This window comes from Oncorhynchus tshawytscha, linkage group LG25 (assembly GCF_018296145.1).
Source record: "Oncorhynchus tshawytscha isolate Ot180627B linkage group LG25, Otsh_v2.0, whole genome shotgun sequence".
NCBI lineage: Eukaryota > Metazoa > Chordata > Actinopteri > Salmoniformes > Salmonidae > Oncorhynchus > Oncorhynchus tshawytscha.
Genome location: NC_056453.1, coordinates 38,589,207 through 38,616,300, shown reverse-complemented (window position 1 = coordinate 38,616,300; position 27,094 = coordinate 38,589,207). Strand labels below are relative to the sequence as shown.

Sequence of the window (27,094 nt, the reverse complement as noted above, 5' to 3'; positions counted from 1 at the left end):
GATGAAAGTGGAGGAGTGGAGGAGGGAGAAGTGGAAGAGAGGCTGACAGAGAAGAGGGAACTCAGCCCTCTTCAGATAGAGGAGGAAGAAGAGGAGGAAGTGGAGACCTCAGCTCTTCTTCTGGAGGAGAGTGAAGACCCAGAGATGGAAGCATGCCTGACAGAAGAGTGCACCCAGGATGAAGGGCTAGAGCTGGGGCTAGAGCTAGAGCTGGCCTCCATTCTCTCTGGAGAAGTAGAGGCAGGATCGGAAGGATGGCCTGCCCAGGAGAAACCCTCTTCTCTGGGAGACTGGGCTGCAGAGGTGGTGGGGGCTATGGAGGAAGCCCTGGGTGAACTCCAGAGGAGCAGCAGTTCTGAAACCAACTCTGGTACCAAGGAGAAGGAGGAAGAGGATGAAGGAGAGCAAAGGGACATGGAGGACTCATCTGAAGCCTTAGAAACAGTAGACGTCCTAGAAGAAGCATTTACCAAAATGCCAGAGACCCACGAGAAGAACGATAATGATGAAGAGAACAGTCCTCCCGCACGGCGTCGGCGCTTCTCCTTCTCTCCTCCCCCTCCCTCCACCCCTCCTCTCTCCTCTCCTCTCCCTCCTCTCCCCCCGATGACTCCCCCTCTGGGCTGGGAGTTGCCCATGGATGGGGTGGAGGCGGACGAGGAGGACGTAGATGGTGACTCCGATGACAGTGAGTCAGAAGAGGAGCTGAGCAGTTACAGTGTTCAGGAGGAGCAGAGTGGAGGGGAGGAGAGCGGGGAGGAGAACCATGCTGTACCCATTGTGTTGAGCGACTGTAGCGATGCTCATAACCTACGTAGTCTACTGAAGATGCCCACCCCGCTCACCACCGAGTTGCTCGCTGATGACCTGGTGGAACGCAGGAAGAAAGTGGTGTCCTTTTTTGATGACGTCACCATTTACCTGTTTGACCAGGTGAGTAGGGGTGGTGGTAGTGGTGATGGTGGTGGTAGTGGTAGGAGTGGTAATTGTGGTGGTGGTGGTGGTGGTGGTAGTGGTGGGAGGGGTGGTAGTTGTGGTAGTGGTGGTGGTGGTCATGGTAGTGTTTGTGACAGTGGTGGTGGTCATGGTAGTGTTTGTGATGATAGTAGTAGTGGCGGTGGTAGTGTGGGTAGTGATATTGGTGGTAATTGTGATATTGGTGGTGGTGGTGGTGGTAATAGTGGTATTGGTAGTGGTGATGGTGGTATTGGTATTGGTAGTGGTAATAGTGGTATTGGTAGTGGTAATAGTAGTATTGGTAATAGTGGTATTGGTAATAGTAGTATTGGTAGTGGTAATAGTAGTATTGGTAGTGGTAATAGTGGTATTGGTAGTGGTAATAGTAGTATTGGTAGTGGTACTAGTGGTATTGGTAGTGGTAATAGTGGTAGTGGTAATAGTAGTATTGGTAGTGGTAATAGTAGTATTGGTAGTGGTAATAGTGGTATTGGTAGTGGTAATAGTGGTAGTGGTAATAGTAGTATTGGTAGTGGTAATAGTGGTATTGGTAGTGGTAATAGTGGTCGTGGTAATCGTAGTATTGGTAGTGGTATTAGTAGTATTGGTAATAGTAGTATTGGTAGTGGTAATAGTGGTAGTGGTAATAGTGGTAGTGGTGATGGTGGTATGGGTATTGGTAGTGGTAATAGTAGTATTGGTAGTGGTAATAGTGGTATTGGTAATAGTAGTATTGGTAGTGGTAATAGTGGTATTGGTAGTGGTAATAGTGGTATTGATAGTGGTAATAGTGGTAGTGGTGATGGTGGTATGGGTATTGGTAGTGGTAATAGTAGTATTGGTAGTGGTAATAATGGTATTGGTAATAGTAGTATTGGTAGTGGTAATAGTAGTATTGGTAGTGGTAATAGTGGTATTGATAGTGGTAATAGTGGTAGTGGTGATGGTGGTATTGGTATTGGTAGTGGTAATAGTAGTATTGGTAGTGGTAATAGTGGTATTGGTAGTGGTAATAGTGGTATTGGTAGTGGTAATAGTGGTATTGGTAGTGGTAATAGTGGTATTGGTAGTGGTAATAGTGGTATTGGTAGTGGTAATAGTAGTATTGGTAGTGGTAATAGTGGTATTGGTGATGGTAATAGTGGTATTGATAGTGGTAATGGTAGTATTGGTAGTGGTAATAGTGGTATTGGTAGTGGTAATAGTGGCAGTGGTAATAGTGGTATTGGTAATAGTGGTATTGGTAGTGGTAATGGTAGTGTTGGTAGTGGTAATGGTAGTATTGGTAGTGGTAATAGTGGTATTGGTAGTGGTAATAGTGGTATTGGTAGTGGTAATAGTAGTATTGGTAGTGGTAATGGTAGTATTGGTAGTGGTAATAGTGGTATTGGTAGTGGTAATAGTGGTATTGGTAGTGGTAATGGTAGTATTGGTAGTGGTAATAGTGGTAGTGGTAATAGTGGTAGTGGTAATAGTGGTATTGGTAGTGGTAATGGTAGTATCGGTAGTGGTAATGGTAGTATTGGTAGTGGTAATAGTGGTAGTGGTAATAGTGGTATTGGTAGTGGTAATAGTGGTATTGGTAGTGGTAATAGTGGTATTGGTAATAGTGGTATTGGTAATAGTGGTATTGGTAATAGTGGTATTGGTAGTGGTAATAGTGGTAGTGGTAATAGTGGTATTGGAAGTGGTAATAGTGGTATTGGTAGTGGTGATGGTGGTATTGGTATTGGTAGTGGTAATAGTGGTATTGGTAGTGGTACTATTGGTAGTGGTAATAGTGGTATTGGTAGTGGTAATAGTAGTATTGGTAGTGGTAATAGTGGTATTGGTAGTGGTAATAGTAGTATTGGTAGTGGTAATAGTGGTATTGGTAGTGGTAATAGTGGTATTGGTAGTGGTAATGGTAGTATTGGTAGTGGTAATAGTGGTATTGGTAGTGGTAATAGTGGTATTGGTAGTGGTAATAGTGGTATTGGTAGTGGTAATAGTGGTAGTGGTAATAGTAGTATTGGTAGTGGTAATAGTGGTATTGGTAGTGGTAATAGTGGTATTGGTAGTGGTAATGGTAGTATTGGTAGTGGTAATAGTAGTATTGGTAGTGGTAATAGTGGTATTGGTAGTGGTAATGGTAGTATTGGTAGTGGTAATAGTGGTAGTGGTAATAGTAGTATTGGTAGTGGTAATAGTGGTATTGGAAGTGGTAATGGTAGTATTGGTAGTGGTAACATTGGCATTGGTAGTGGTAATAGTGGTAGTGGTGATGGTGGGGGTTGTGGTTGTAGTGGTGGTTGTTGTAGTATTAGTGGTGGTGGTAGTGGTCATGGTAGTGTTTGTGATAGTAGTGGTGGTGGTAGTGGTTTTAGTAGTGGTGGTAGTGCTGATGGTGGTGGTAGTGGTGGTGATATTAGTGGTGGTAGTGGTTGTAGTGATATTAGTGGCAGTGCTGGTAGTGGTGGTGGTGGTCATGGTGATAGTGGGGATAGTGATGGTAGCAGCGTAGTGGTGGTGATAGTGGTGTTAGTAGTTTTGGTGGTATTGGTAGTGGCTGTAGTGGTGGTGGTATTGGTGTTAGTTTTAGTGGTGGTGGTAAAAATGATGGTGGTGGTAGTGGTAAAAGTGGTGGTGATAGTAGTGGTGCTGGTAGATGTAGTGATGGTTTTAGTAGTGGTGGTGGTAGTGGTAGTGGTAGTAGTAGTGGTATTGGTGGTTGTGGTTTTAGTAGTTGTAGTGGTGGTAATGGTTTTGGTGGTGGTGGTAGAGGTGGTAATGGTGGTGGTAGTGGTGGTGGTAATGGGTTTTGGTGGTGGTGGTAGAGGTGGTAATGGTGGTGGTAGTGGTGGTGGTAATGGGTTTGGTGGTGGTAGTGGTGGTGGTGGTAATGGTTTTGGTGGTGGTAGTGGGGGTGGTAATGGGTTTTGGTGGTAGTGGTAGCGGTAGTGGTGGTGGTAGTGGTAGCAGTAGTGGTGGTGGTAGTGGTAGCAGTAGTGGTGGTGGTGGTGGTAGAGGTGGTAATGGTGGTGGTATTGGTAGTGGTAATAGTAGTATTGGTAGTGGTAATAGTGGTATTGGTAGTGGTAATAGTGGTAGTGGTAATAGTAGTATTGGTAGTGGTAATAGTGGTATTGGTAGTGGTAATAGTGGTCGTGGTAATCGTAGTATTGGTAGTGGTATTAGTAGTATTGGTAATAGTAGTATTGGTAGTGGTAATAGTGGTAGTGGTAATAGTGGTAGTGGTGATGGTGGTATGGGTATTGGTAGTGGTAATAGTAGTATTGGTAGTGGTAATAGTGGTATTGGTAATAGTAGTATTGGTAGTGGTAATAGTGGTATTGGTAGTGGTAATAGTGGTATTGATAGTGGTAATAGTGGTAGTGGTGATGGTGGTATGGGTATTGGTAGTGGTAATAGTAGTATTGGTAGTGGTAATAATGGTATTGGTAATAGTAGTATTGGTAGTGGTAATAGTAGTATTGGTAGTGGTAATAGTGGTATTGATAGTGGTAATAGTGGTAGTGGTGATGGTGGTATTGGTATTGGTAGTGGTAATAGTAGTATTGGTAGTGGTAATAGTGGTATTGGTAGTGGTAATAGTGGTATTGGTAGTGGTAATAGTGGTATTGGTAGTGGTAATAGTGGTATTGGTAGTGGTAATAGTGGTATTGGTAGTGGTAATAGTAGTATTGGTAGTGGTAATAGTGGTATTGGTGATGGTAATAGTGGTATTGATAGTGGTAATGGTAGTATTGGTAGTGGTAATAGTGGTATTGGTAGTGGTAATAGTGGCAGTGGTAATAGTGGTATTGGTAATAGTGGTATTGGTAGTGGTAATGGTAGTGTTGGTAGTGGTAATGGTAGTATTGGTAGTGGTAATAGTGGTATTGGTAGTGGTAATAGTGGTATTGGTAGTGGTAATAGTAGTATTGGTAGTGGTAATGGTAGTATTGGTAGTGGTAATAGTGGTATTGGTAGTGGTAATAGTGGTATTGGTAGTGGTAATGGTAGTATTGGTAGTGGTAATAGTGGTAGTGGTAATAGTGGTAGTGGTAATAGTGGTATTGGTAGTGGTAATGGTAGTATCGGTAGTGGTAATGGTAGTATTGGTAGTGGTAATAGTGGTAGTGGTAATAGTGGTATTGGTAGTGGTAATAGTGGTATTGGTAGTGGTAATAGTAGTATTGGTAGTGGTAATAGTGGTATTGGTAATAGTGGTATTGGTAATAGTGGTATTGGTAGTAGTGGTAGTGGTAGTGGTAATAGTGGTATTGGTAGTGGTAATAGTGGTATTGGTAGTGGTGATGGTGGTATTGGTATTGGTAGTGGTAATAGTGGTATTGGTAGTGGTACTATTGGTAGTGGTAATAGTGGTATTGGTAGTGGTAATAGTAGTATTGGTAGTGGTAATAGTGGTATTGGTAGTGGTAATAGTAGTATTGGTAGTGGTAATATTAGTATTGGTAGTGGTAATAGTGGTATTGGTAGTGGTAATAGTAGTATTGGTAGTGGTAATAGTGGTATTGGTAGTGGTAATAGTGGTATTGGTAGTGGTAATAGTGGTATTGGTAGTGGTAATAGTGGTAGTGGTAATAGTAGTATTGGTAGTGGTAATAGTGGTATTGGTAGTGGTAATAGTGGTATTGGTAGTGGTAATGGTAGTATTGGTAGTGGTAATAGTAGTATTGGTAGTGGTAATAGTGGTATTGGTAGTGGTAATGGTAGTATTGGTAGTGGTAATAGTGGTAGTGGTAATAGTAGTATTGGTAGTGGTAATAGTGGTATTGGAAGTGGTAATGGTAGTATTGGTAGTGGTAACATTGGCATTGGTAGTGGTAATAGTGGTAGTGGTGATGGTGGGGGTTGTGGTTGTAGTGGTGGTTGTTGTAGTATTAGTGGTGGTGGTAGTGGTCATGGTAGTGTTTGTGATAGTAGTGGTGGTGGTAGTGGTTTAGTAGTGGTGGTAGTGGTAATGGTAGTACTGGTGGTGGTAGTAGTGGTAGTGGTGGTGGTGGTGGTGGTAGTGGTCATGGTAGTGTTTGTGATAGTAGTGGTGGTGGTAGTGGTTTTAGTAGTGGTGGTAGTGCTGATGGTGGTGGTAGTGGTGGTGATATTAGTGGTGGTAGTGGTTGTAGTGATATTAGTGGCAGTGCTGGTAGTGGTGGTGGTGGTCATGGTGATAGTGGGGATAGTGATGGTAGCAGCGTAGTGGTGGTGATAGTGGTGTTAGTAGTTTTGGTGGTATTGGTAGTGGCTGTAGTGGTGGTGGTATTGGTGTTAGTTTTAGTGGTGGTGGTAAAAATGATGGTGGTGGTAGTGGTAAAAGTGGTGGTGATAGTAGTGGTGCTGGTAGATGTAGTGATGGTTTTAGTAGTGGTGGTGGTAGTGGTAGTGGTAGTAGTAGTGGTATTGGTGGTTGTGGTTTTAGTAGTTGTAGTGGTGGTAATGGTTTTGGTGGTGGTGGTAGAGGTGGTAATGGTGGTGGTAGTGGTGGTGGTAATGGGTTTTGGTGGTGGTGGTAGAGGTGGTAATGGTGGTGGTAGTGGTGGTGGTAATGGGTTTTGGTGGTGGTAGTGGTGGTGGTGGTAATGGTTTTGGTGGTGGTAGTGGGGGTGGTAATGGGTTTTGGTGGTAGTGGTAGCGGTAGTGGTGGTGGTAGTGGTAGCAGTAGTGGTGGTGGTAGTGGTAGCAGTAGTGGTGGTGGTGGTGGTAGAGGTGGTAATGGTGGTGGTAGTGGTGGTGGTAATGGGTTTTGGTGGTAGTGGTAGCAGTAGTGGTGGTGGTAGTTGTGGTTTTAGTAGTGGTAGTGGTGGTAATGGTTTTGGTGGTTGTGGTTTTGGTGATGGTTTTGGTGGTGGTGGTGGGGGTGATGGTTTTGGTGGTGGTAGTGGTGGTGGTGGTAATGGTTTTGGTGGTGGTAGTGGGGGTGGTGGTAATGGTTTTGGTGGTTGTGGTTTTGGTGATGGTGGTGGGGGTGATGGTTTTGGTGGTGGTAGTGGTGGTGGTGGTAATGGTTTTGGTGGTGGTAGTGGGGGTGATGGTTTTGGTGGTTGTGGTTTTGGTGATGGTTTTGGTGGTGGTGGTGGTTTTGGTGATGGTTTTGGTGGTGGTGGTTTTAGTGGTGGTAGTGGTGGTGATGGTTTTGGTGGTGGTGGTAGAGGTGGTAATGGTGGTGGTAGTGGTGGTGGTAATGGGTTTTGGTGGTGGTGGTAGAGGTGGTAATGGTGGTGGTAGTGGTGGTGGTAATGGGTTTTGGTGGTGGTAGTGGTGGTGGTGGTAATGGTTTTGGTGGTGGTAGTGGGGGTGGTAATGGGTTTTGGTGGTAGTGGTAGCGGTAGTGGTGGTGGTAGTGGTAGCAGTAGTGGTGGTGGTAGTGGTAGCAGTAGTGGTGGTGGTGGTGGTAGAGGTGGTAATGGTGGTGGTAGTGGTGGTGGTAATGGGTTTTGGTGGTAGTGGTAGCAGTAGTGGTGGTGGTAGTTGTGGTTTTAGTAGTGGTAGTGGTGGTAATGGTTTTGGTGGTTGTGGTTTTGGTGATGGTTTTGGTGGTGGTGGTGGGGGTGATGGTTTTGGTGGTGGTAGTGGTGGTGGTGGTAATGGTTTTGGTGGTGGTAGTGGGGGTGGTGGTAATGGTTTTGGTGGTTGTGGTTTTGGTGATGGTGGTGGGGGTGATGGTTTTGGTGGTGGTAGTGGTGGTGGTGGTAATGGTTTTGGTGGTGGTAGTGGGGGTGATGGTTTTGGTGGTTGTGGTTTTGGTGATGGTTTTGGTGGTGGTGGTGGTTTTGGTGATGGTTTTGGTGGTGGTGGTTTTAGTGGTGGTAGTGGTGGTGATGGTTTTGGTAGTGGTAGAGGTGGTGATGGTTTTAGTGGTGGTGGGGGTGGTTTTGGCGGTGGTAGTGGTGGTGATGGTTTTGGTGGTGGTGGTGGTTTTGGTGGTGGTGGTGGTGGTGATGGTTTTGGTGGTGGTAGTGGTGGTGATGGTTTTGGTGGTGGTGATGGGTTTGGTGGTGGTGGTAATAGTTTTGGTGGTGGTAGTGATGGTGGTGGTTTTGGTGGTGGTAGTGGTGGTGATGGTTTTGGTGGTGGTGATGGTTTTGGTGGTGGTGGTAATGGTTTTGGTGGTGGTAGTGATGGTGGTGGTTTTGGTGGTGGTGGTGGTAGGTAGGTGTCACTCACAGATGAAGTGAAACAAGTTTAAGGGTAGTTGCTGCATTACGGTACTTCACTAAGTACTTCACTTTTCTCATTAAATCTAATTCACAGACATGATATTGTTCCTAGGTAACTTGAATTAAACTAGACATACTACTGAACTGTATATATACAGTTGAAGTCGGAAGTTTACATACACTTAGGTTGGAGTCATTAAAACCCGTTTTTAAACTACTCCACAAATTTCTTGTTAACAAACTATAGTTTTGGCAAGTCGGTTAGGACATCTACTTTGTGCATGACACAAGTCATTTTCCAACAATTGTTTACAGACACATTATTTCACCTATAATTCACTGTATCACAATTCCAGTGGATCAGAAGTTAACATACACTAGGTTGATGGTGCCTTTAGAAGCTTCTCATGGGCTAATTGACATCGTTTGAGTCAATTGGAGGTGTTCCTGTGGATGTATTTCACCATGCGACCACGCAGCCGTCATACCGCTCAGGAAGAAGACGTGTTCTGTCTCCTAAAGATGAATGTACTTTGGTGCGAAAAGTGAAAATCAATCCCAGAACAAGAGCAAAGGACCTTGTGAAGATGCTGGAGGAAACAGGTACAAAAGTATCTATAGCCACAGTAAAATGAGTCCTATATAAACATAACCTGAAAGGCCCCTCAGCAAGGAAGAAGCCATTGCTCCAAAACCACCATAAAAAAAGCTAGACAACAGTTTGCAACTGCATATGAGGACAACGATCGTACTTGTTGGGAAAAATGTCCATAATGACCATCGTTATGTTTGGAGGAAAAAGAGGGATGCTTGCAAGCTGAAGAACACCATCCCAACTGTGAAGTACGGGGGTGGCAGCATCATGTTGTGGGGGTGCTTTGCTGCAGCAGGGAATGGTGCACTTCACAAAATAGATGGCATCATGAGGTTGGAAAATTATGTGGATATATTGTAGCAACATCTCAAGACATAAGTCAGGAAGTTAAAGCTTGGTCGCAAATGGGTCTTCCAAATGGACAATGACCCCAAGCATACTTCCAAAGTTATGGCAAAATGGCTTAAGGACAACAAAGTCTAGGTATTTGAGTGGCCATCACAAAGCCCTGACATCAATCCCATTGAAAATGTGTGGAAGCAGAACTAAAACCTAAAGTGGTGATCCTAACTGACCTAAGACAATACATTTTAATTAGGAATAAATGTCAGGTATTGTGAAAAACTGAGTTTAAATGTATTCGGCTAAGGTTTTTCTTACGCGCTACGCGCTTCAACACTCGGCGGTCCTGTTTTGTGAACTACTTCGCGGTTGAGCCGTTGTTGCTCCTAGACGTTTCCACTTCACAATAACAGCACTTACAGTTGACCGGGGAAGCTCTAGCAGGGCAGAAACCTGATGAACTGACTTGTTGGAAAGGTGGCATCCTATGACGGTGACTGAGCTCTTCAGTAAGGCCCCTTCTACTGCCAATGTTTGTCTATGGAGATTGCATGGCTGTGTGCTTGATTTTATACACCTGTCCACAACAAGTGTTGTTGAAATTTGATGGGGTGTCCACATAGTTTTGTATATATACTGTATATTAATTTGAAATGCACACTAGCCATAGCTGTAACCTGTACTGTCCATCTCCTGCAGAGTCCCACTAAAGAGCTGGCTGAGCATGGGTTCTCTCCAGGGGCTGAGACCAGCGGACAGGGTTCACTGGTCAAACAACCAACCTCTGATGACTCCTCAGATGGAAATATCTCAGAAGAGAGTAAGTGCACTCGTCCAGAGTCCACTACTTGCATTGAAACATTGATTGAAGTCAATCGGAATTTAATTTCACAATCAATCTCAAATCTATGAGTTTAGATGTGTAAAATATAATTTGGCAGATATGTCAAAACTGCTCTCTTTTCCTTTCTCCCTTCCTCTCTCTCGCTCGCTGTCTCTCTCTCTTCCCTTCTCCCTCTCCCTCTTTCTCTTCCTTTCTTCCTTTCTCTCTCTTGCTCTTCCTCTCTTCCCTTCTCCCTCTTTCTCTTTCTCGTCCCTTCTCCCTTCCCCTCTCTGTTCCTCCCTCTCTCACTCTTCCTTTGTCCCTACCTACCTACCTACCTACCTACCTACCTACCTACCTACCTACCTACCTACCTACCTACCTACCTACCTACCTACCTCTCCTCTCCTCTCTCTCTCTCTCTGTCTCTGTCTGTCTCTCTGTCTCTGTCTGTCTCTCTGTCTCTGTCTCTCTGTCTGTCTCTCTCTGTCTCTCTCTCTCTCTCTATGTCTCTCTCTCTCTCTCTCTGTCTCTCTGTCTCTCTGTCTCTCTCTCTCTGTCTCTCTCTCTCTCTCTCTGTCTCTGTCTGTCTCTCTGTCTCTGTCTCTCTGTCTGTCTCTCTCTGTCTCTCTCTCTCTGTCTCTCTGTCTCTCTCTCTCTCTCTCTCTCTCTCTCTCTCTCTCTCTCTCTCTCTCTGTCTCTCTCTCTGTCTCTCTCTCTCTCTCTCTCTGTCTCTCTCTCTCTCTCTCTGTCTCTCTCTCTGTCTCTCTCTCTCTCCAGGTGCAGGGTATGAGTGGGAGGATGACTTCCCCCTTTTGCCCATTCCAACTTCCTCATCCAAGATGGCTCCCTCCTCCTCAGGCTCATCCCCCTCCGTACCCAGCCTGCCCTTCACCTCTAAGGCCCCGGAGCTCAAACCAGCAGTGCGGTACTCCCGCTTCACAGTCTCCCCAAGCCACGTGTCTCGCTTCTCAATCACACACGTCTCTGACTCTGATGTGGACTCTGGTCCAGGTGGGTCCTGGTGTTTTCATTTAAATTGACATTGCACAAACACTTCTTGAGGATTACTAAATGTTTGGATTTTACATAGTGGATAATGACGCGTTCTGTCTGTCTGTCTGTGCAGGGAGCAGTGAGGATGGAGACAGAGTATTATAGAACCACAGCCACCCAGAAACTACAGGAACTGCACCATCTAAACATGTCTGAGCCTCTAAACACGATTTTTGTTTAGTGCTTTTTTTGGACATCATCTTTCTGAAAAGACAGTGCCTGATTGTTTATGAACCCGTTTTGAACGGAGTCTGTATAACGGATGTGAAAACAGAGAATCAACACCGATGAGAATATATAAAATACTAAATGATGATAATATACACATACACAGAAGAATATCTGTTTTCAAAATAACTTGAATGATGGTAAAGACATATGTTGCATTCAATGTATTTTTGGGAACAAAGAGAGAAACTAAAGAACAAACGTGTTGCTCGTTTGCCACCATAGACACTCATTATCCGCATGTTATGGAGAACCACACAACATTACCGCTTGTTACGTGGAAGACAGACAATCATTTTATTGATCAACTGTTTAACATAGATATCAAAACAGAAGACACAATTTACAGAACACCCCTCTCAGAGACGGAGGGAGTGAAAAGCAATTAAGGAAAGGACACAATGAAGGGTTTTTTTTCCATCAAATGGATCAGTGTTTGAAAGTGACTGTACCAAGAACATATCTTTGAGACATGAGTTAACACGTCTTCATAAAATATCACAAATAATGATTGAAGGAGAATTTTGTAATTCTAGTGTTTTCTCAGAGGAGACGGACCACCACTGTATATGGGCCTTATGATTTCCACCAATACGGGTGGCAGAGTCACTATTCCCCTCCATCTGTCAGTATGGGTCACTGTTCCCCTCCATCTGTCAGTATGGGTCACTGTTCCCCTCCATCTGTCAGTATGGGTCACTGTTCCCCTCCATCTGTCAGTATGGGTCACTGTTCCCCTCCATCTGTCAGTATGGGTCACTGTTACCCTCCATCTGTCAGTATGGGTCACTATTCCCTCCATCTGTCAGTATGGGTCACTGTTACCCTCCATCTGTCAGTACTCCCCTCCATCTTTCAGTATGAGTCACTATTCCCCTCCATCTTTCAGTATGAGTCACTATTCCCCTCCATCTTTCAGTATGAGTCACTATTCCCCTCCATCTGTCAGTATGGGTCACTATTCCCCTCCATCTGTCAGTATGGGTCACTGTTCCCCTCCATCTGTCAGTATGGGTCACTGTTCCCCTCCATCTTTCAGTATGAGTCACTATTCCCCTCCATCTGTCAGTATGGGTCACTATTCCCCTCCATCTTTCAGTATGAGTCACTATTCCCCTCCATCTGTCAGTATGGGTCACTATTCCCCTCCATCTGTCAGTATGGGTCACTATTCCCCTCCATCTGTCAGTATGGGTCACTATTCCCCTCCATCTGTCAGTATGGGTCACTGTTCCCCTCCATCTGTCAGTATGGGTCACTATTCCCCTCCATCTGTCAGTATGGGTCACTGTTCCCCTCCATCTGTCAGTATGGGTCACTATTCCCCTCCATCTGTCAGTATGGGTCACTGTTCCCCTCCATCTGTCAGTATGGGTCACTATTCCCCTCCATCTGTCAGTATGGGTCACTATTCCCCTCCATCTGTCAGTATGGGTCACTGTTCCCCTCCATCTGTCAGTATGGGTCACTATTCCCCTCCATCTGTCAGTATGGGTCACTGTTACCCTCCATCTGTCAGTACTCCCCTCCATCTTTCAGTATGAGTCACTATTCCCCTCCATCTGTCAGTATGGGTCACTGTTCCCCTCCATCTGTCAGTATGGTTCACTATTCCCCTCCATCTGTCAGTATGGGTCACTATTCCCCTCCATCTGTCAGTATGGGTCACTATTCCCCTCCATCTGTCAGTATGGGTCACTGTTCCCCTCCATCTGTCAGTATGGGTCACTGTTCCCCTCCATCGGTCAGTATGGGTCACTATTCCCCTCCATCTGTCAGTATGGGTCACTATTCCCCTCCATCTGTCAGTATGGGTCACTATTCCCCTCCATCTGTCAGTATGGGTCACTGTTCCACACCATCTGTCAGTATGGGTCACTGTTCCCCTCGATCTGTCAGTATGGGTCACTGTTACCCTCCATCTGTTAGTACTCCCCTCCATCTTTCAGTATGAGTCACTATTCCCCTCCATCTTTCAGTATGAGTCACTATTCCCCCATCTGTCAGTATGGGTCACTATTCCCCTCCATCTGTCAGTATGGGTCACTATTCCCCTCCATCTGTCAGTATGGGTCACTATTCCCCTCCATCTTTCAGTATGGGTCACTATTCCCCCCATCTGTCAGTATGGGTCACTATTCCCCTCCATCTGTCAGTATGGGTCACTGTTCCCCTCCATCTGTCAGTATGGGTCACTATTCCCCTCCATCTGTCAGTATGGGTCACTGTTCCCCTCCATCTGTCAGTACTCCCTCCATCTTTCAGTATGAGTCACTATTCCCCTCCATCTGTCAGTATGGGTCACTGTTCCCCTCCATCTGTCAGTATATGGGTCACTGTTCCCCTCCATCTGTCAGTATGGGTCACTATTCCCCTCCATCTGTCAGTATGGGTCACTGTTCCCCTCCATCTGTCAGTATGGGTCACTGTTCCCCTCCATCTGTCAGTATGGGTCACTGTTCCCCTCCATCTGTCAGTATGGGTCACTATTCCCCTCCATATGTCAGTATGGGTCACTGTTCCCCTCCATCTGTCAGTATGGGTCACTATTCCCCTCCATCTGTCAGTATGGGTCACTATTCCCCTCCATCTGTCAGTATGGGTCATTATTCCCCTCCATCTGTCAGTATGGGTCACTATTCCCCTCCATCTGTCAGTGTGGGTCACTATTCACCTCCATCTGTCAGTGTGGGTCACTGTTCCCCTCCATCTGTCAGTGTGGGTCACTGTTCCCCTCCATCTGTCAGTATGGGTCACTATTCCCCTCCATCTGTCAGTATGGGTCACTATTCCCCTCCATCTGTCAGTATGGGTCACTGTTCCCCTCCATCTGTCAGTATGGGTCACTATTCCCCTCCATCTGTCAGTATGGGTCACTGTTACCCTCCATCTGTCAGTACTCCCCTCCATCTTTCAGTATGAGTCACTATTCCCCTCCATCTGTCAGTATGGGTCACTGTTCCCCTCCATCTGTCAGTATGGGTCACTGTTCCCCTCCATCTGTCAGTATGGGTCACTATTCCCCTCCATCTGTCAGTATGGGTCACTGTTCCCCTCCATCTGTCAGTATGGGTCACTGTTCCCCTCCATCTGTCAGTATGGGTCACTGTTCGCCTCCATATGTCAGTATGGGTCACTATTCCCCTCCATATGTCCGTATGGGTCACTGTTCCCCTCCATCTGTCAGTATGGGTCACTATTCCCCTCCATCTGTCAGTATGAGTCAGTTTTCCCCTCCATCTGTCAGTATGGGTCACTGTTCCCCTCCATCTGTCAGTATGGGTCACTGTTCCCCTCCATCTGTCAGTATGGGTCACTGTTCCCCTCCATCTGTCAGTATGGGTCACTATTCCCCTCCATCTGTCAGTATGGGTCACTGTTCCCCTCCATCTGTCAGTATGGGTCACTATTCCCCTCCATCTGTCAGTATGGGTCACTATTCCCCTCCATCTGTCAGTATGGGTCACTATTCCCCTCCATCTGTCAGTATGGGTCACTGTTACCCTCCATCTGTCAGTACTCCCCTCCATCTGTCAGTATGGGTCACTGTTCCCCTCCATCTGTCAGTATGGGTCACTGTTCCCCCTCCATCTGTCAGTATGGGTCACTATTCCCCTCCATCTGTCAGTATGAGTCACTATTCCCCTCCATCTGTCAGTATGGGTCACTATTCCCCCCATCTGTCAGTATGGGTCACTGTTCCCCTCCATCTGTCAGTATGGGTCACTGTTCCCCTCCATCTGTCAGTATGGGTCACTATTCCCCTCCATCTGTCAGTATGGGTCACTGTTCCCCTCCATCTGTTAGTATGGGTCACTATTCCCTCCATCTGTCAGTATGGGTCACTATTCCCCTCCATCTGTCAGTATGGGTCACTATTCCCCTCCATCTGTCAGTATGGGTCACTATTCCCCTCCATCTGTCAGTATGGGTCACTATTCCCCTCCATCTGTCAGTATGGGTCACTATTCCCCTCCATCTGTCAGTATGGGTCACTATTCCCCTCCATCTGTCAGTATGGGTCACTGTTCCCCTCCATCTGTCAGTATGGGTCACTATTCCCCTCCATCTGTCAGTATGGGTCACTATTCCCCTCCATCTGTCAGTATGGGTCACTATTCCCCTCCATCTGTCAGTATGGGTCACTGTTCCCCTCCATCTGTCAGTATGGGTCACTGTTCCCCTCCATCTGTCAGTATGGGTCACTGTTCCCCTCCATCTGTCAGTATGGGTCACTATTCCCCTCCATCTGTCAGTATGGGTCACTATTCCCCTCCATCTGTCAGTATGGGTCACTGTTACCCTCCATCTGTCAGTATGGGTCACTATTCCCCTCCCACTGAAGGCCTGGGGCGTTATCATTCGTGCACACTGACAAACAGTTGCAGAACGCTTTGCAACGCCAATGAGAGTTAATATCGGACATATTCAGCTATGTCCTTCTCTGTTTAGTTTCTTTTACAGACATCCCTGGACCTAAACTAAACTTGTGTGAATCCACCAAGTCAGTTTTGAGGGAATATCATTGAAGACTTTGAATAAATGCTGTACTCCCTTTTTTAGGACTTGAAATTCATGTGCTATGCATGCAGATAGTGGTGGATAAACACAACTTATGATGGTTTCGGTCTTCTCCCCAGATGAGGGTAGCTACCTGTCCTTACCCTCAGAGTTGAGCTTCACTGCACCACATACTGTGTAATATGTCTACTACTCTTGAGGTGAACATCCTTTGTGATACGATCAAAGATCTTGTACCTTTTTGATTCTGATTCTGAAAATGGAACTGCAGTACAAGTACAACAAGCTTACTAATACCATAGATACAGTAGCATATCATTTTTTAAAATATATATATATATATATATATATATATATATATATATATATATATATATATATATATATATATAGGAAACCTTTGATGAAATATTCAATTTTAAGAAATATGAAACTTTAAAATGGAACTTAAAGAATGGAAGAACAAACAAATGATTTTCAAGTGGCTTCGGTAACATGTTGAAGATGAAATAATCAAATAACTGTTGGAAGACTACAGAACTGAGAACTGGTTTGGTCTTAACGTATTGTGATCAGCTTTGTGGTCAATGGGGTCGGTGATGTCACATGGATTAGTCAGTGTATTGTATTTTCACGATTTTAAGAATGGAAAATACATTTTGAATTCATGGACTTTTTGACTCTGCTGTGTATGTGAAAATGTGTTTGCTATAGAAATGAAAAGGGATGGATGTGGTTGTAACAAAGAACTCATACAGTCCAATCAGCCTGCTATACCAGCCTGATAAGCCAATCACTGTATTATGGTCTCAGGTCTGTTTGTACCCTCTTGCCTACTCCAATGACCATACTGTAGGTAGGCAAGACAGTACAAACTGATCTGGGACCAGGCTAATATCACTAGTCTTTAGCCTCAAAGAACCAGGTTGTCAATTTAGTTCAAAACATAGATATGGAATGACATAGATTCTATTTCTATGTTTTAAAGATCGACTCTGGTCTCCATGCAGTAAGTGTGTTCTGTTTAGTGTTTGTTAGCCTTTCTAGGGATTTACTATTCTGTAATAGTTTAGCATCCATAGACCCATCTAGAGCGCTGTCTGTATGGACTATTTTTGTATCTCAAAAAAGAAAAATTACATTTAAGAATATCAAGAAATTACCTGGAAGTGAGTTAAAAGTACATGTATTTATGTTTTATTGTTGCCAAAGAGAAGTATTCAGTGAAGTCTGGGGGGCAAATAGGAACATAGGATATTTGATCTAGATTGTTTTAACCCACTAGTGGTGAGACTACAGCCTGGGTACCAGGACTAGTTTAGGGATGCTGTCAGTAAGATGTGCCCTTGTCGTGATTTAAACGAGCTGGACTAGTTTAGGGATGATGTCAGTAAGATGTGTCCTGGTCGTGATTTGAACGAGCAGGACTAGTTTAGGGATGCTGTCAGTAAGATGTGCCCTGGTCGTGATTTAAACGAGCTGGACTAGTTTAGGGATGATGTCAGTAAGATGTGTCCTGGTCGTGATTTAAACGAGCAGGACTAGTTTAGGGATGATGTCAGTAAGATGTGCCCTGGTCGTGATTTAAACAAACAGGACTAGTTTAGGGATGCTGTCAGTAAGAGGTGTCCTGGTCGTGATTTAAACAAACAGGACTAGTTTAGGGATGCTGTCAGTAAGATGTGCCCTGGTCGTGATTTAAACAAACAGGACTAGTATGGGGATGCTGTCAGTAAGATGTGCCCTGGTCGTGATTTAAACAAACAGGACTAGTATGGGGATGCTGTCAGTAAGATGTGCCCTGGTCGTGATTTAAACAAACAGGACTAGTATGGGGATGATGTCAGTAAGATGTGCCCTGGTCGTGATTTAAACAAACAGGACTAGTATGGGGATGCTGTCAGATGTGCCCCACCCCACTCTACTTTCTGTACGTTATGAAATATAAATAAAGTGTTTTACACATCAATGTGTGTCTCGTATTTCTTGGTAAACACAGGACTAGTATGGGGATGCTGTCACCCTGGTCACAAACAGGACTAGTATGGGGATGCTGTCACACATGTGCCCTGGTCGTGATTTAAACAAACAGGACTAGTACACATGCTGTCACCCTGGTCATTTAAACAAACAGGACTAGTATGGGGATGCTGTCACACCCTGGTCGTGATTTAAACAAACAGGACTACTGTCACAAGATGTGCCCTGGTCGTGATTTAAACAAACAGGACTAGTATGGGGATGCTGTCACACCCCTGGTCACAAACAAACAGGACTAGTACATGCTGTCAGTAAGATGTGCCCACATTTAAACAAACAGGACTAGTATGGGGATGCTGTCACAAGATGTGCCCTGGTCACATTTAAACAAACAGGACTAGTATGGGGATGCTGTCAGTAAGATGTGCCCTGGTCATTTAAACAAACAGGACACTGTCACCCTGGTCGTGACACACACTGTCACCCTGGTCGTGATTTAAACACACTAGTACTGTCAGTAAGATGTGCCCTGGTCGTGATTTAAACAAACAGGACTAGTATGGGGATGCACACAGGACTAGTATGGGGATGCTGTCAGTAAGATGTGCCCTGGTCGTGACAAACAGGACACTGTCAGTAAGATGTGCCCTGGTCGTGATTTAAACAAACAGGACAGTTTGGGGATGCACCCTGGTCGTGATTTAAACAAACAGGACTACTGTCAGTAAGATGTGCACCCCACACTTTCTGTACGTTATGAAATATAAATAAAGTGTTTTACACACACACACACACACACACACACACACACCCTGGTCGTGATTTAAACAAACAGGACTCTACTTTTTCTGTACGTTATGAAATATAAATAAAGTGTTTTACACACACACACACACACACACACACACACACACACACACACACACACACACACACACACACACACACACACACACACACACACACACACACACACACACACACACACACACACACACACACCACACACACACACACACACACACACACACGCACACACACACACACACACAAACACACACACACACACACACAAACACACACACACACACACACACACACACACACACGCACACACAAACGCACACGCACACACAAACGCACACGCACACACACACGCACACACAAACGCACACGCACACACACACACACACACGCACACACAAACGCACACACAAACGCACACGCACACCACACGCACACACAAACGCACGCACACACACACACACCACACACAAACGCACCAAAAGGAATGAGGTTATTATTATTTCTTCTTGCACAGTATCAACACTCTGGTATTATATGGAATATCCTCTGCAATGTGTTATTTTCCCTGTATTTCATACAGTAAATTCAGTGGGTCTTTCTATCCATTGACTTACAGACAAATGAAACTGGATGAGAACTACATACATATAGAAACGGGTACAAAATACAACAGGAATATCTATTTTAAAGGTACAAATCCTTTGTTTCATGTAGTAATGGCATGGCAGAAGAACAATAGGATTCATGTTAATTAACAGTTAATATATTGTTTGTATGTATGAATTCTTAATCCTATTGTTCTGCTGTCATTTACTATATGAAAATAACACAGAATATAATCTATATGGAATGCTATAACTTCGTGTAATGTGTATAGTATTCTTTCTCTCTCTGTTCTAAGACCCAGACTCCAGTAGAGCCCAGACTCCAGTAGAAGGTTGGAGTCCCAGTAGAACCCAGACTCCAGTAGAACCCAGACTCCAGTAGAAGGTTGGAGTTCCAGTAGAGCCCAGACTCCAGACCCAGACTCCAGTAGAACCCAGACTCCAGTAGAACCCAGACTCCAGTAGAACCCAGACTCCAGTAGAGCCCAGACTCCAGTAGAAGGTTGGAGTCCCAGTAGAACCCAGACTCCAGTAGAACCCAGACTCCAGTAGAAGATTGGAGTCCCAGTAGAGCCCAGACTCCAGTAGAACCCAGACTCCAGTAGAACCCAGACTCCAGTAGAACCCAGACTCCAGTAGAGCCCAGACTCCAGTAGAACGTTTTTACAACACAGCCACCCTGTCCAGTGTTCTGTTTATTCTCCGTAATATAGGCCCTTTGAAATTTAGAAAATACTTTACTTTGTGACAAATGTATTACTCAGACAAACTAAAGATATTCCCAACAAATCTTACAAATCCCAAATGGCAATAAGTAGCATACTGTATGACCAGATCATAGAACTAGACCCCCAAATTAATATAGATCAAACAACGACATCTTCTTAAACTTAATGTATGCATAAATCATTATTCGTAACAAATAACAGATTAAGCTACAATTTCCTGCATACAGTATATAACAGTTTTCAAATGCTTTAATTGTATTGAAGATACAGTCCAAGGCTAGTTGGGCTTGAATGCTATGGATAGTTCAGTTAGACAGGTATGACAGGTATGTTCAGTAATCATAGGTCCTGCTAAAACTAAATGTCAAAGGCAATACATCGTCTACAGTACTTAAGATCAATACTGTGTGTGCTTAGATTTTTACAGCAGAATCAGGGTTCTTCTCTTCCAATTGGCTGGCTAAATATATCTGTGCCTCACAGCAACCAATCAGAACCAAGGATAACAGGAAGTAGAGCATGGAGCTAATAGAGGATTGGAGGAGGAGATTGGTCATGGTCAGAGATGAGAGGCCTGGGTTGGTCCTCAGTGGACTGGGCTGGTTTCTCCTTTGGCGGGGGGGACACTGTAGGGACAGGAGAGATGAAAGACAGGAAGTGGGGGACCAACAGTTATTAACATCCAGGATTACAGAGTAGAGAATCATCACTTTTACTGCAGCAAGAGAGTAAGTTTGGAGATGCCTCTGATTGAAGATGGGTTAAGAGTGAAATGAGACTGATGTGTGAACAAGGCAAGCAGTCGTGCTACAACATAAAATCGACAGAGAATGAAGATTTGGTTCACCTGTTCAGAACATTCATACAGGTATTTACAGGGTACCATTTCAGACCCAGGCTATGGACCCTCGTGAAACCAGACTAGCCAATGACAGTTGATGTGAAAGTAAGAAAGACAGAGTTGACTTGAGAGGAAGCCAGTGAAAGAATGCGTGATAGGGTTGGTTGGCTGAATGGCAACAGGTGCCTCATCTTGTCACTTACGAGGGGGGTCCTGCAGTCTCAAAAGCGGGCAAACTGTTCACTCAAAAGCCTCCCACTGAAAGGTAAACAGAGTCCTATGGTGTGAACATTCACATCCATCTCAAAGAATAGATAAATAATGTCACTTAACATTGTAATGTGTCACTTCTTAGTAAACTAACCATCGCCACAGTACTCAAACAGAAATATTTATCACACTACACATTGACATTTGGTTAAACACATTCTCTACATATAACCAATGAATCTGCTATAGACAGTAAAGCATATTCAAAACAATATTGTCCCATGTAGGGTTAGTTTTAAGTATAAAAAAAAAAAACTCCAACCAATGTTAGTAATACTAAAGTTAATCTTAGGTCATTATGTCATTCTCTGTTACTCCCCAGAATGCAATTTGTTCAGTACAACAAAACAAAAGAACCAACATTAAAAAAAAAAGTCACACGCAAAAACTAAAAAAAGAGGCAAGTAAGTGCAACAAAACAGGCACATGACACATTCACACAAACATGACACAATCACACAAACATTACACAATCACACAAACAGGCATATGACACATTCACACAAACATTACACAATCACACAAACATTACACAATCACACAAACAGGCATATGACACATTCAAACAAACATTACACAAATCACACCGAAACACAGAGTACTGTACAGACAGACACCAGCTAAACGGCACTACAACACCTGTTGCAGGGCAGGGCTCACAGGTCAGGTTTACATGCAGTTGGGAGAAGTACCTGTTTGTGAGCAGTAAGAAGAACTAGCTGGCTGGCTGGGGTACGGTGGTGGATCAGGAGAGAAGCCGTATAACATTATACTGTAGCCTACAGCGGTATGGTGGTGGATCAGTATAACTACTGTACTGTAGCCTACAGCGGTATGGTGGTGGATCAGTATAACTACTGTACTGTAGCCTACAGCGGTATGGTGGTGGATCAGTATAACTACTGTACTGTAGCCTACAGCGGTATGGTGGTGGATCAGTATAACTACTGTACTGTAGCCTACAGTTGTATTCATTCAACAACCCTAACTTCATGTCCACATCCCGGTTCAACCCGAATCCTATAGCCTCAAAGCTAACCCTAACCCTAATCCTAGCTCCAGCCACAACCCAGACCCCATCTCTAGCCGCAACCCAGACCCCATCTCTAGCCGCAACCCAGACCCCATCTCTAGCCGCAACCCAAACCCCATCTCTAGCCGCAACCCAGACCCCATCTCTAGCCGCAACCCAGACCCCATCTCTAGCCGCAACCCAGACCCCATCTCTAGCCGCAACCCAAACCCCATTTTTTTATTTTATTTTTTTATTTCACCTTTATTTAACCAGGTAGGCTAGTTGAGAACAAGTTCTCATTTACAACTGCGACCTGGCCAAGATAAAGCATAGCAGTGTGAGCAGACAACACAGAGTTACACATGGAATAAACAATTAACAAGTCAATAACACAGTAGAAAACAAAGGGTGAGTCTATATACAATGTGTGCAAAAGACATGAGGAGGTAGACGAATAGTTACAATTTTGCAGATTAACACTGGAGTGATAAATGATCAGATGGTCATGTACAGGTAGAGATATTGGTGTGCAAAAGAGCAGAAAAGTAAATAAATAAAAACAGTATGGGGATGAGGTAGGTGAAAATGGGTGGGCTATTTACCAATAGACTATGTACAGCTGCAGCGATCAGTTAGCTGCTCAGATAGCTGATGTTTGAAGTTGGTGAGGGAGATAAAAGTCTCCAACTTCAGCGATTTTTGCAATTCGTTCCATCTCTAGCCGCAACCCAGACCCCATCTCTAGCCGCAACCCAGACCCCATCTCTATCCGCAACCCAAACCCCATCTCTAGCCGCAACCCAAACCCCATCTCCAGCCGCAACCCAGACCCCATCTCCAGCCGCAACCCAGACCCCATCTCTAGCCGCAACCCAGACCCCATCTCTAGCCGCAAACCAGACCCCATCTCTAGCCGCAACCCAGACCCCATCTCTAGCCGCAACCCAGACCCCATCTCTAGCCGCAACCCAGACCCCATCTCTAGCCGCAACCCAAACCCCATCTCTAGCCGCAACCCAAACCCCATCTCTAGCCACAACCCAGACCCCATCTCTAGCCGCAACCCAGACCCCATCTCTAGCCGCAACCCAAACCCCATCTCTAGCCACAACCCAGACCCCATCTCTAGCCGCAACCCAGACCCCATCTCTAGCCGCAACCCAAACCCCATCTCTAGCCGCAACCCAAACCCCATCTCTAGCCGCAACCCAAACCCCATCTCTAGCCGCAACCCAAACCCCATCTCTAGCCGCAACCCAAACCCCATCTCTAGCCGCAACCCAAACCCCATCTCTAGCCGCAACCCAAACCCCATCTCTAGCCGCAACCCAGACCCCATCTCTAGCCGCAACCCAGACCCCATCTCTAGCCGCAACCCAGACCCCATCTCTAGCCGCAACCCAGACCCCATCTCTAGCCGCAACCCAGACCCCATCTCTAGCCGCAACCCAAACCCCATCTCTAGCCGCAACCCAGACCCCATCTCTAGCCGCAACCCAGACCCCATCTCTAGCCGCAACCCAAACCCCATCTCTAGCCGCAACCCAAACCCCATCTCTAGCCACAACCCAGACCCCATCTCTAGCCACAACCCAGACCCCATCTCTAGCCACAACCCAGACCCCATCTCTAGCTGCAACCCAAACCCTAACAAGCCGCTACAAATCAACAGAGATGCATGACGCCAACACCATCATTATGTTTGCCAATGACACGCCGGTGATAGGACAGATCACTGACAATGACGATGAGACAGCCTATAGGACACCTGGCAGTGTGGTGCCAGGACAATAACCTCTCCCTCAACATCATCAAGAAAAAAGGAGCTGATCATAAACTACAGGAAATGGAGGACTGAGCACGCTCCCATTCACATGGAGCAGGTTGAGAGCTTTTACGTTTTCCGTCGTCCACATCACTAAGAAATTAACACGTTCCACAGACACCCACATAGTTGTGAAGAGGGCACTACGGCGCCTCTTCCCCCACGGGAGTCTGAAAAGGTTTGGCATGTGTTCACTCTTGCACTGTCTTGGCTGTGTGCTTAGGGTCGTTGTCCTGTTGGAAGGTCAACCTTCACCCCAGTCTGAGGTCCTGAGCGCTCTAGTGCACGTTTTCAATAAGGATCGCTGTACTTTGCTCTATTCATCTTTGCCTCAACCCGGACTAGTTTCCCAGTCCCTGCCGCTGAAAAACATCCCCACAGCATGTTGCTGCAACCCCCATGCTTCACTGTAGGGATGGTGCCAGGTTTCTTGCAGACGTGACACTTGACATTCAGGCCAAAGGTTTCAATCTTGGTTTCATCAGACCAGAGAATCGCATTTCTCATGGTCTGAGAGTCTTTAGGTGTCTTTTGGCAAATTCCAGGCAGGCTTTCATGTGCCTTTTACTGAGGAGTGTCTTCCATACCATAAAGGCTTGAATGGTGGAGTGCTGCAGAGATGGTTGTCCTTCTGAAAGGTTCTCCCATCTCCACAGAGGAACTCTGGATCTCTGTAGTGACCATCGGGTTCTTGGTCACCTCACTGACCAAGGTCCTTCTCCCCCGATTGCTCAGTTTGGCCGGGCGGACAGCTCTAGGAAGAGTCTTGGTGGTTCTAAACTTCTTCCATTTAAGAAAGATGGAGGCCACTGTGTTCTTGGAGACCAGCAATGCAGCAAAAATGTTTTGGTACCTTTCCCCAGATCTATAACTCCAGATGTGGTTGACAGTTTGTTGAAAATGTAAGCATCTAGAGACCATCTATAAGGGACTATCTACAGTGAGTGTACAAAACATTAGGAACACCTTCCTAATATTGTGTTGCACTCAGAACAGCCTCAATTCGTCAGGCATGGACAAAAATATATTTAAAGCGTCCACAGGAATGCTGGCCCATGTTAAATCCAATGCTTCCCACAGTTGTGTCAAGTTGGCTGGATGTCCTTTGTGTGGTGGACCATTATTGATACACACAGAAACTGTTGAGCTTGAAAAACCCAGCAGCATTGCAGTTCTTACCACACTCAAACCGGTGTACCTGGTACCTACTACCATAGCACGTTCAAAGGCACTTACATTTTTTTGTCTTGCCCATTCACCCTCAATGGCAGACATACACAATCCATGTCTCAAGACTTAAAAATCCTTCTTTAACCTGTCTCCTCCCCTTCATCTAAACTGATTGAATTGGGTTTAACAGCCTTCACCTGGATTCATGTCATGTTCCTAATATTTTGTACAGTCAGTGTATAGCAGACTATTTAAATAAAATGGGACCTACTGTGCTGTACTAGACTCCATAGAGACATGCAGTGTCCAGACCACCATCCAGGAAGTAACACCAAATATGCAAAGTGGAGGCACTGCATGTATGATAGGTAGTACAGAGGAGGCTTAGGGTGGGAGGCTTAGGGTGGGAGGCTACTTGTAAGAGGGGAGGCTTAGGGTGGGAGGCTACTTGTAAGAGGGGAGGCTTAGGGTGGGAGGCTACTTGTAAGAGGGGAGGCTTAGGGTGGGTGGCTACTTGTAAGAGGGGAGGCTTAGGGTGGGAGGCTTAGGGTGGGAGGCTACTTGTAAGAGGGGAGGCTTAGGGTGGGAGGCTACTTGTAAGAGGGGAGGCTGAGGGTGGGTGACTACTTGTAAGAGGGGAGGCTTAGGGTGGGTGGCTACTTGTAAGAGGGGAGGCTTAGGGTGGGAGGCTTAGGGTGGGAGGCTACTTGTAAGAGGGGAGGCTTAGGGTGGGAGGCTACTTGTAAGAGGGGAGGCTGAGGGTGGGTGACTACTTGTAAGAGGGGAGGCTTAGGGTGGGAGGCTACTTGTAAGAGGGGAGGCTTAGGGTGGGAGACTACTTGTAAGAGGGGAGGCTTAGGGTGGGAGGCTACTTGTAAGAGGGGAGGCTGAGGGTGGGTGACTACTTGTAAGAGGGGAGGCTTAGGGTGGGAGGCTACTTGTAAGAGGGGAGGCTTAGGGTGGGAGACTACTTGTAAGAGGGAGGCTTAGGGTGGGAGGCTACTTGTAGAGGGGAGGCTGAGGGTGGGTGACTACTTGTAAGAGGGGAGGCTTAGGGTGGGTGACTACTTGTAAGAGGGGAGGCTTAGGGTGGGAGGCTACTTGTAAGAGGGGAGGCTTAGGGTGGGTGACTACTTGTAAGAGGGAGGCTTAGGGTGGGTGACTACTTGTAAGAGGGGAGGCTTAGGGTGGGTGACTACTTGTAAGAGGGGAGGCTTAGGGTGGGTGACTACTTGTAAGAGGGGAGGCTTAGGGTGGGTGACTACTTTTAACTAGCACTACTTCTACTAAAGATGGGAGTGGGAACACAAAGTAATTTATCGTGACAATAGTAGATAAGATTTTTTTGAGCATTTAAGTGAAGGTTTAGACCCATTTATAATTAGTTGTTTCATACACCAACACTTTTGTGATCCCCAAGTATCTATAACTACTTTATTGCAATAGAGTAATTTAATGAGCCTATAGCTAGGTTTCTATCCAATTGGCGACAGCTTTTCATGTGAATATTTTTAAAATCCTCATAAAAACATGAACATTTTCCCATCACCAATGCATTTCTATCAAACCGACTAGTCTGTGTGTGATGACATACTGAGACAGTGCTGGCTAGCCTACATTATGAGATTATTATGGATGAGAGATTATTTTAATTATTCAAAATGGCAGCCAAGCATCGATCATCATTTCACCAGCATAGGACCATCGCTATTTATTGGAAAGTAGCATGTAGCTCATCACCGTGCCCTTTCACCAACCCATTAAATCACAATTTATTTCATCTGTAGCCTGATAAACTGCCTTCCCGATTCGTGAGAGGACCACACAACATATCATGACAAATACAACAGAGCTCTGAACTGAAGAAATATTTATTCCGCTTTTCTTCTATAGTAGAAAGTCCACGTACATTCGAGGTCATTTTTCAACAACAGCTGTTTTGGTATCCCCCCCCAAATCATGCACAGCAATAATTCTCTGTACATCACTCAGATTGATCTTTACAACAAAACATTTGCATTGTTGCAAAAACAAAATGACAAATAGAAGAATCATATATATATATATAATACAGTGCATTCTGAAAGTATTCATACCCCTTGACTTTTTCCACATTTTGTTACGTTACAGCCTTGTTCTACAATTAATTAAATTAATGTTTTTCCTAAAAA

General features: G+C 45.2%; 2 protein-coding genes across 2 annotated transcripts in view; one reads left to right on the top strand and one right to left on the bottom strand.

The window, feature by feature from the left end:
* The window catches only part of LOC112235939 (serine/threonine-protein kinase LMTK1-like), a 47,979-nt gene extending 36,086 nt beyond the window's left edge, over positions 1 to 11,893 (top strand). The window contains exons 10-13 of the mRNA XM_042305841.1: positions 1 to 933; positions 9,751 to 9,874; positions 10,658 to 10,891; positions 11,007 to 11,893. The exon at positions 1 to 933 is cut by the window's left edge and continues 2,594 nt beyond it. Of these exons, the coding sequence (XP_042161775.1) occupies positions 1 to 933; positions 9,751 to 9,874; positions 10,658 to 10,891; positions 11,007 to 11,038 (1,323 nt within the window). The 3' untranslated portion in view covers positions 11,039 to 11,893. The remainder of the gene's footprint in view (positions 934 to 9,750; positions 9,875 to 10,657; positions 10,892 to 11,006) is intronic.
* Positions 11,894 to 18,946: 7,053 nt separating this feature from the next.
* The window catches only part of LOC112235941 (brain-specific angiogenesis inhibitor 1-associated protein 2), a 116,085-nt gene continuing 107,937 nt past the window's right edge, over positions 18,947 to 27,094 (bottom strand). The window contains exons 15-16 of the mRNA XM_024404491.2: positions 20,847 to 20,901; positions 18,947 to 20,428 (exon numbers count right to left, since the gene is read on the bottom strand). Of these exons, the coding sequence (XP_024260259.1) occupies positions 20,865 to 20,901 (37 nt within the window). The 3' untranslated portion in view covers positions 18,947 to 20,428; positions 20,847 to 20,864. The remainder of the gene's footprint in view (positions 20,429 to 20,846; positions 20,902 to 27,094) is intronic.